The sequence below is a fragment of the Antennarius striatus genome, chromosome 15 (genome assembly GCF_040054535.1).
Source record: "Antennarius striatus isolate MH-2024 chromosome 15, ASM4005453v1, whole genome shotgun sequence".
Lineage (NCBI taxonomy): Eukaryota > Metazoa > Chordata > Actinopteri > Lophiiformes > Antennariidae > Antennarius > Antennarius striatus.
Window position 1 is genome coordinate 1721332 of NC_090790.1, and position 9913 is coordinate 1731244.

General features: G+C 44.3%; 1 protein-coding gene across 1 annotated transcript; it reads right to left on the reverse strand.

Annotated features, from left to right (window-relative positions):
- Positions 1-518: 518 nt before the first annotated feature.
- Positions 519-7465, reverse strand: LOC137608358 (excitatory amino acid transporter 1-like). The gene is made up of 9 exons (XM_068334677.1): positions 7327-7465; positions 7109-7246; positions 6834-7038; positions 6706-6748; positions 5176-5456; positions 4866-5099; positions 3623-3817; positions 3408-3542; positions 519-717 (listed from the first exon to the last, which is right to left on the reverse strand). The coding sequence occupies exons 1-9, from the start codon at positions 7463-7465 to the stop codon at positions 519-521; spliced, it is 1569 nt and encodes a 522-aa protein (XP_068190778.1).
- Between the last annotated feature and the right edge of the window lie 2448 nt (positions 7466-9913).

Below are 9913 nucleotides of genomic sequence, written 5' to 3' on the forward strand. Positions count from 1 at the left end.
AAAAAGGAAATTCTGAGATATAGCGACAAACTATTTGTTTTATTATTTATGGAAATTTAAACATTTATGAACCCCCCCATACTGATATTAAACCACCTTCTATCTGCGTTACCTTTAAAACACTCTGAGACTGTTTGAAGCACTTTTGTTTTAAAGAAAAGTAGCAAGAGGAACCGTGAGTCAGAACGCAGCGCGCCCACGGATGCTGTCAGCCAATAGCACGTGCGTATGGCATCACGTGACTACCTATGAAAAATCTGCAATGTAGTGAAGCCGTTCATCTTGAAGCGGGAATAAGCAAGGGATTACTGGATGTCATGTTGTAGAAACATGAAGCTGTGTCTCAGCCAGCAGGATGTTATTGTAAGTTTAGATGAAAAATTTGTGTAAAAAATCTCTTCAGTGTCAGAGCAATAAAGGAATGTTAATGAATAAAGACAGTAAAGCTGTTAACACGCACTCCACTAACAGAACCAGCTGTACGTCTCTGTATCAGTTGACAAATGTTAAGGGTTGAGCTACATATTTGACTCAAACGATTTGTCATTTTCAAAATCACTTTCCTGAGATATGAGCTTGTAAGGTTTCTTCCTCTCCTCCAGGACGGAGTTTCCCATCTCTACATCTTTGCTGCGAAGCTCGTGTCTAGACAGGAACTCCACAATGCCAGCTCCAATAGAATCGCCCAAAACATTGGTGGTGGTGCGCAGACGGTCCCTTCAATACAGAGAAAATACAGAATAAATGGTCTAATTAGTGGGAACTCAACTTTTTAAGTCTCATGTAAATGTAGACATCTGACGAGCAAACATTGGAATTACTGTACATGTGAGATCCCATCAGGTGGCTGTGCTGAACGGTTCATACAAATACAACTCAAACGCAGCATGAGAGCATCTTCTCCCGTCTTCTCTTTTTATTGTGCTCTCGTTTGTTTTATTCCTCTTTTCTTACGTATGCCTCTACACACTCATTCCGATTAATGCAGTTTTTTCAATAACCCATCCATCCATCCATCATCTACCGCCTATCGGGGCCAGGTCGCGGGGGCAACAGTCTCAACAGGGATGCCCATACTTCCCTCTCCCCAGACACGTCCTCCAGCTCCTCCAGGGGGAGCCCGAGGCGTTCCCAGGCCAGCTGAGAGACATAGTCCCTCCAGCGTGTCCTAGGTCTTCCTCCAGGTCTCCTTCTGGTGGAACATGCCCGGAACACCTCCCCAGGGAGGCGTCCAGGAGGCATCCTGAACAGATGCCTGAGCCACCTCAGCTGGCTCCGCTCGAGGTGGAGGAGCAGCGGCTCTACTCTGAGCTCCTCCCTGGTGACTGAGCTCCTCACCCTATCTCTAAGGGTGCGCCCCCCCACTCTACGGAGGAAACTCGTTTCAACCGCTTGTATCCGGGATCTTGTCCTTTCGGTCATGACCCAAAGCTCCTGACCATAGGTGAGAGTAGGAACGTAGATTGACCGGTAAATCCAGAGCTTCGTCTAACGACTCAGCTCCTTCTTCACCACCACAGACCTATACAGAGAACAAGACCCTAAGATACTTAAACCCCTCCTCTTGAGGCAAAGACTCTCCACCGACCTGAAGAGGGCACACCACCCTTTTCCTGTCCAGAACCATGGCCTCGGATTTAGAGATGCGGATCCTCATCCCACTCACGTCACTCAGCTCCAAACCGTCCCAGTGCAGCTGAAGGTCCAGGTTTGATGAGGCCAACAGGACAACATCGTCTGCAAAAAGCAGAGATGAAATCCTTTGGTCCCCAAACCGGACCCCCTCCGGATCCTGGCTGCACCTAGAAATTCTGTCCATAAAGATTATGAACAGAACCGGTGATAGAGGGCAGCCTTGCCAGAGTCCAACATGCACCTGGAACAGGTCTGACTTACTGCCGGTGATGTGAACCAAGCTCTGGCTTCGGTCATACAGGGACCGGACAGCCCTCAGCAAAGGGCCCCGGACCCCATACTCCCGAAGCACCCCCCACAAGATACCACGAGGGACACGATCGAATGTCTTCTCCAGGTCCACAAAACACATGTGGACTGGTTGGGCAAACTCCCACGAACCCTCGAGCACTGGATGGAGAGTGTAGAGCTGGTCCAGTGTTCCAGGACCGGGACGAAAACTACATTTTAATAACTATTAATAATAATTTAAAACAATCGCTCACAATATACACGTGCTGTCAGACTACTAATAGTCAGGGGAAAGATCTGTAATGCACTGAACCCAGGACTGAACATGAAGTGAAAACATACAGTGGATATACTTTTATGTTGTGACATTATAAAAGCCACTAAACGTATCCACTGAGTCAGCTTGGTCAAATTTCTTGAATAATTTCTCATATTTTAAATCTAATTCTACTTTCTCTACAAAACTTTTACAATTTCAGCAACAAAGGAGATTACCTGTCTGCTGAAACAGGTGAATATGATCATTATATTCTTGTGGAGAACACCGGTAAGGTCAACTTCCTGTTTTGACCATCTATGATGGTAACAAACCTTGTGTTCCTAGGAAGAACGTAACCATGGTTATACTCTAGGGTAAAGGCTAATGTCTGGAAGTGGATAAGGGTATGAACGTCTGTCAGAATTCACTGGATGACGTAATGAGAGAGATGTTTGTTGATTCTGGGGGGCGGTGATTTCACAAACCTAATGGCTTCTACCCGTCAGCCCTTTTTTCCCTGATGTTGTTGTTGATGTTGTAAATGTGATGAAGGTGTGAAGTCTGTTATATTAACGTGTCCGGAAAAAAATTAACTAAATTAATTTTTTGTTTTTAAATTGTTCTGGGAAGGCAACACACTTTTCAGTCAAATACTCAAACTTCAGTCTAGAAGATTGTAACACACTGAAGTCCTGATGACTTTAATCTCGGATGCTATCCTGAATAAACCAAACTTATCTCCAGTGAAATTACATAATTTTCTCAAAAATAGCCATAATTTACAGATTTACGCACTTCTGGGCAAACCAGGCCTCACCTTTAGAACATACTGACCTTTCTCATTTTATTATGTGTTCTACTTAATTAATAGTGTTGAGAGTGAGATTTGCGTTCAGATTCAGTCCATCCTAGTCAGAGGACAGAAGAGTTTTTATTCTTATTACCCCAGTTAGATGAGTAATTTCTGGGAAGGGTATTCTAATTTAAATGATTAATTTGAGAAACCTAATTATGTTACTATGTTGAAACTCTTTGCAAAAATGATTCAATACAAAAAAATATAGTCCAGGACTACAGGGAGACAGAAGTGTGTCACTAGGTAGTAATATATAGAGCTTTTGACCTGTTAGACCACACAGATAGCTGGAGCAGGGATGTAGGTTAGAGTTAGTGCTCTACACAACACAATCTGTCTCTGGTCACCGTAGAGATGGACACTCACAGGAACCAGTCAACTGCAATGATGAGAGTGATGTCATCAGTAGGAAGTCCAACAGATGTCAGCACAATCACCATGGTGACCAAGCCTGCCTGAGGGATGCCCGCTGCTCCAATACTGGCTGCAGTCGCTGTAATACTGGATTATAGAGAAACACAGATGTTTATATGTTCTGTTGTCGTTGATAAGAGGAATTATTCCCGTTCATTAATTTTTACCTGATTGTGATGATCTGACCGAAATTCATCTCCACATTGTTCACCTGTGCGATGAAGATGGCTGCCAGCGCCTCGTACAGAGCTGTTCCATCCATGTTGATGGTGGCGCCGACGGGCAGCACGAACCGCGTGATTCGCTTGTCGATTTTGTTGTTCTCCTCCAGACATTTGAAGGTAACGGGGAGGGTGGCCGAGCTGGGGCATGAGGGATGGAAAAGATACGGTTAACAGTAGAAATAATGAACCTCTTTACCGGAGAGGGTTCACTCTAGATTAAACAAGGCGCTGGAGCTCAGAGCTCCTGGGAGCTTGTGGTCCACATTCACATGGTAACATCTGACAGTTCCTGTAGGTCGGTTGTTGCCCAACCATGATGCAACTCACTTTTTACCCACAGAACTGTTGCTGACTAGGTGTTTTCTCTTTCATTGACTATTACCAGTGAACCTTAGAGATGGTTGTAAATGAGAAGCATCTGAAACACTCAGAACAACCCTTCTGACATCATGCCACATTCAAAGTCATTTGAAGTAACATTTCTTCCACATTCTGAACTGTTGGAGATTATCTTGACTCTTTGTGCTGAAAAGCTTTGAGTTGCGGACCTATAATTGGCTTATTAGAATTTCAGCTAGTGTACCAAATAAGGTGGATGACAACTATAATCACTAAAATATCATGTCATCTTTCATAACAGAGATATTTGGTGTTAGCAGCTCAGTGGTGCTCTTAGTCCAGAGATGTCTGATGTACCTATTTTCAATAACAATTGTTCAATGTGAAGTCACCAGTTGATCGGTTGTTGTTAGTTTGGCTCTTCACTTCCAGTGGATGTGCAAAGACTGTCCAGAAAACAGGTTTCTAAGTTTAATGGCCGTTTGTGATTATCAGTGGATTCCTCGTATGGAGCACAAAACAAATCAAAAATACATATAGATAGGTAATAAAAAAGTTTTTAAATAGAAAAAAGAAGACAAGTATCGTATCATTAAAAAAGTAAAGGTAGACATTAACAATAGGTTTGACTGTACTATTTATTCACCCACTAATTTACAGTCAGATACTATTACAGTAATACTGGTTTGTTTGTCTGTTTTTGTGTATCCATATAGTTAATACTTTCACTTCACCTTTGGTTATTTTTGCAGCTTATTTATTTCTGGACGTGTGCTTGTAGCGTGTCATTTCAAAGTGAGACACTCAGACACACAGCTGTATATCACTGTTAGACGACACAACTCACCTGGAGGAGGTTCCCAGGGCTGTGACCAGAGCTTGTACGAGCCCAGCAATGAAGATAAATGGGTTTTGCCTCGTGATTGCAAAATAAAGAGTGGGGAGAATCAGAACACCATGAATCAGCAGGCCGATTATAACTGTGATGGTATACATTCCTAGCTGGCCACCCATCTGCGTCAGATCATCCATCTCTACGATTTTCCCAGCAATCAAGAACAGAATACCAATAGGAGCATACCTGACAAGAGCAGAAGAATAGTGTAAGGATGATATTTGTTCAGTAATAAATGCCTCCCAGTGAGACTGATTCTTACCACATGATGATGGCCACCAGGCGCATGATAGCATCGTTGAGGCTGTCAAAGAAGTCCCTCAGGAGCTGGCCCTGCTCCTTCATGTTGCCGATTATTAGACCAAAGCACATAGAAAAGACCACCAGCCCAAGGGCATTGACCCCATTCACCTGCCCCGGCAGTGGGATCACTTCCTCCCGGGCGAGCTTCATGATCTCCTGAGTGCCATTGGTCGAGTTGAAGATGGTATCATTCATCGTCACGGTCACATGAAACACTCGCTTTCCATATTTAGTTTTGAACTGGAGAATAAGACAAGTTAAATGTTGAGGTTACGTCATATTATCAGACATTTTCCTTCACTTTAACTGTTGTTGCTGTAGCTGCAGCTCATTTCAGTGTCTTGCCTTCCCCAAATGTCTTCTCAACCTGAAGACATTTGAATCTACCCATTATCGGGTCTGCATATCCAAGCCTAGGTCATGGAGGCACCAGGGTAACAGAGTATTCCAGACATATCTCTTCCAGTTCCTCCTGAGGGATACCATGGTGCCTCCAGTCTAGATGAAATACATAGTCTCTCAATTGAGGTCTGGGTTTATCCTTGGGTCTCCTCCTAGTTGAAAGTGCCAAGAAATCCACCAAAGGGAAGCACCCAGGATGTATCCTGACCAGATGCCTGAAACACCAGTGACTCTGCCCTGATCTCCCTCCTTGTCCTTAAGTTTGATTCCAGCTACCCTACTGAAGGTAGAAGATTGTTTCAGCTGCTCGTCTAAACAGTCTCATTCTTACCACCACAGAGCTTTGTTTGGAACTTACGTTGATGGGTAACTTTCACCACAATCATCTAATATACCTGCATTACAGGTGATGCCACACTAAACACACTATCCATCTCACATTTGATTTTCCCATTCCTGAAGATAAAGAGTAGATATATTTTTGCAGACTGCAGAAATGTGATCCTAATTTCACCCAAATGGACGTTCTTCTCATCTCCACTGTGCTTTATGATCCTATCCATGAATACCACAAGAATGGGAGACAAGGGGAAACTTTGACGAATGGTTAAATAGACATTGGTTGGTTCATAGCTACAACCCTGCTACCCCGCAGTTTCAGAGTATTCCCCACAGGACATTCACTTGTTAGCCTTCTCCTATAACACATCATTCATTCATTCATTCATTCATTCATTCATTCATTCATTCATTCATTCATTCATTCATTCATTCATTCATTCATCGTCTATCGCTTTGTCCACTGTTCACTTTCTGAAATGAACAGTGTGCTACTTAGTATTGATTGGGAATGAGAACTATTTTTGTCTTTTTTATTGCACTCACCTTTTGCCTAGAAATTTAGCTGATTGTTGCATAGTATCACCTCATTACACAGTATATTCTACTCATTAAATATGGCATGATCTAATATGGATAGTGCCATATTATTTTGGGAACACTCAAATATTTTTGGACAAATGTTTAGCTGTTTTCAGAGTTTACAGATAGAAAGTCTTATTATCTTAGTGTAAATAATAAATGTTACCTGCTGTGTGCATGCCTGGACCAAGTTTGGTGGAAACATATTTCTGCAATGAGGAATGAGCGAGTGAAAGGAATAAGTTCAGAAGTTACTGACAAACATCATTATTTTGGTTGAAGTGTGCAGGTTACCTGATCAAATCTAAGAAGGCATCAGCTGGACTGACTTCTTCTATCGTCTGCTGCTTTCCAAACTCATCTTTTGATCCTTTTCCTGGGTGGATGATGAGGACGATTATGATACCAATGAAAACTGCAATAAAGGTCGTGGTCATGTAGTAAATAACAGCTCTCATGCCCATTTTTCCTGAGGCTTTGCTGTCCAAAGCTGCCATTCCTGGTGAAGGGTGGAAATGTGTGTAAGAAGAGAATCTTTACATGTATGATATGGTAAGAGAATGCTGTACCTGTTATTAAACTGGAAACCAGTAAGGGGAGAACGAGCATCTGAAGCATTCTCATTAACAGCTCTCCTGGAAAAGAGAAGTACTTCACCTCACGGTAGGTCATCTTATATGGGCGCAGTGTGAATCCTAGAATGATACCTGCAGAGAGAGCAAACCTCCTCAATCCTGACAAAACTCCACAAGATTGAATTCTGACCATGTTTGAGTAACATACCCACCTACAATAACAGCCCCCACTGTGAAGAGTACAAAGGTGTTCTTCTTGAAGAAAGCTTGGACGTCCTTTTTGGAGATCTCCTCCACCTTCCTCTTGGCTTTCATTGTACGAATATGAATACCTTCTCTGAAACGCTGCATCCTGCTCTGGTGAACCACAATAATTAGTGCAAACAGAACGACCATATAACAATGATTCCATATTCCTCATTCAGGTTTTCAAGGGGTTTTAAGAGCTTGTGATAGAATTTTGGCTGCACAGAATAGACAGCATCACCAAGATTTGAATTATATGGCTGCTACTAGAAAGTAGTAGGCATTGGTGTTAAGACAGCTTTGTATGGTTTTTTTAAAAAACAATTTTATAGACATTGACTTTGTTAAAAATAACACTTTCACTGACTCCGCTGTCCTCTCCCAAGAAGGTGCTGGTGATTGATGGAAGACTCTTGAAGAGGTAACACACCGAACCACGCCCCTTGACCTGACTCTCTCCAGTAACCACCAGGAAACCATTGAGTTTTATGTAACTTCTTCTCCACTCGCATCAGTTCACCTCTTAAGTGTGGAAGGCTTTCTGTCAGGCACTGTGGACCTCAACCAGTCTTTCGTCCGGCTATCACCCTCAGACCAACAGCCAGACTGAGCGGGGTCTGTAGACTGTGTACCCTCATGCCTCCTCGCCACCTGGTCCACCCACCTCCCATGGATGAAGTACGCCCACAACTCCTTGATCAGCACCGCCACAGGTATGTCCTTGCTTATGTTGACCTCAGGCTACCAGCACCTCTGTTTCCCAGCCAGGTGTGGCAGTTTCATCTATCCAGGCCCCATTCCGCAGAGCCCGGTGGGTCTGAAGGGAGACACAAGAAGCTCTGGGCAGGACGGCTGATTGCAATCAGTGCCTGGCTGACCGACAGAAAACCCAGCCTCAGACTACCAGGTGGGGCAACGAGTCTGGCTGTCTGCACGAGATCTGCCTCTTCAAGTGGACTCCCGCAAAATGCCTCCTCAGTTCATCGGGCTATTCCCATCGACAGGATCACCAACCCCGGTGCCGTCCGACTCCAGCTTCCAGCCTCCCTCAAGATCCACCTGGTTTTCCATGTGTCTCTGCTAAAACCGGTGCCTGACAGCCCCCTCCAACCACCAGAGCCGTACCAAATTATGGATAGGAGTGAATGTATGTGTGTGCATGGTTGTCTGTCTTCATGTGTGGCTCCTCGGCGTGCCCGGAGTGTCCCCCGCCTCACGCCCTATGCCAGCTGGGATAGGCTACAGCTCCCCGTGACCCGCTGCGGTGGATGCAGTGGAAGAAATTAAGAAAATGGATGTGTATATATACTGTGTATATGTACAGTATATGCCCAAAGGAGCAGCTTGTAAGGTGGACGGCGCCTTGCTCAAGGGTGCCTCGGCAGTGCTCCGGAGGTGAGCTGACACCTCCCACTGTCAGCTCACACTCTGGGTGTTTTTGGGCAGGAATCGAACCGCCAATTTTGGAACATTGGACGACCCGCTCTACCGCTGAGACACTGCTGCCCCGGTTTTGTTGTGACGTAGTTGTGTGTCGTCTATAAAGGTGTGTGTTAGGGTTAGTTTCAGTGGTTTTGTTGTGACGTAGTTGTGTGTCGTCTATAAAGGTGTGTGTTAGGGTTAGTTTCAGTGTTTTATTCTGTGACGTAGTTGTGTGTCGTCTATAAAGGTGTGTGTTAGGGTTAGTTTCAGTGGTTTTGTTGTGACGTAGTTGTGTGTCGTCTATAAAGATGTGACCGTCAGGTTCTAATATGTGAGTGACACTAAAAGGCGTAGAGCTGACGCCTCTTCAGAAGTGATGGTTTTTGTCCCTTTTGAGAGACGTTATAAACGCCTCAGTCCTGAACGGTGGCAGCGGTGGGAGCCACTTACAGTATTATGGGATGTATTTATGCAAGTTTGACTGAGTAGAACATCACTGAAGGCCTAAGTGTGACATGCATTTATATATATGGATTCGCTTTATGAACAGTGCTATTTTTAGATCATGCCTCGCGGGCGACACAAGGGGTCCTCGGGGGCTCATGGTCGGTTGCGGGCACCATGTTGGTGACCCCTACATCATGGCCTGCAACACATGTTTCAGCGCAACACTTTAGCAGGCAGGTGGCTGTAAAAAACAAACTGGTGGGTGTGTGATGGGACATGGACCCCAAAGGGGAAAAGAGAAAGATAGACCAGAGGTGAGAACAGGATTCAAGGAAGAATGGACCCAATCATTTGCTTTCATTGCCAATGCGGAAGGTTTGCTTTGCGAGAAGCTGTCGAATAACAAAAAAGTAATGTGGAAATACATTTCCAGGGAAGCCATCCCACCCAGTTGGGATTGAGAGAAAAAGTGTGATTGCAGTACTACTGGAGAAATTCAAGGCGTGCAAAGATAGACTAAAAAAGTAGATTGCATCTCCAAACTCCAGTCCTGCTGCTGGTTTTGTTGCAACCCAAGAGATGATAAAGTGTGGAAGACCGTTCACAGATGACACCGACAGTGAATAATCAGGTCTCCTGCTACACAACAAAGTCCACTGGCTGTCCAGAGGATGGTTTTTACAT

Excerpts from the sequence above, each read along its gene's own strand:
- LOC137608358 (XM_068334677.1), bottom strand. The coding sequence starts at position 7,465 with ATGCAGCGTTTCAGAGAAGGTATTCATATTCGTACAATGAAAGCCAAG. Across the intron at positions 5,457-6,705 it reads TCCAGGCATGCACACAGCAG|TTCAAAACTAAATATGGAAA; the intron begins GTAACATTTATT and ends CTTATTCTCCAG. Across the intron at positions 5,100-5,175 it reads CTGGTGGCCATCATCATGTG|GTATGCTCCTATTGGTATTC; the intron begins GTAAGAATCAGT and ends TGCTCTTGTCAG.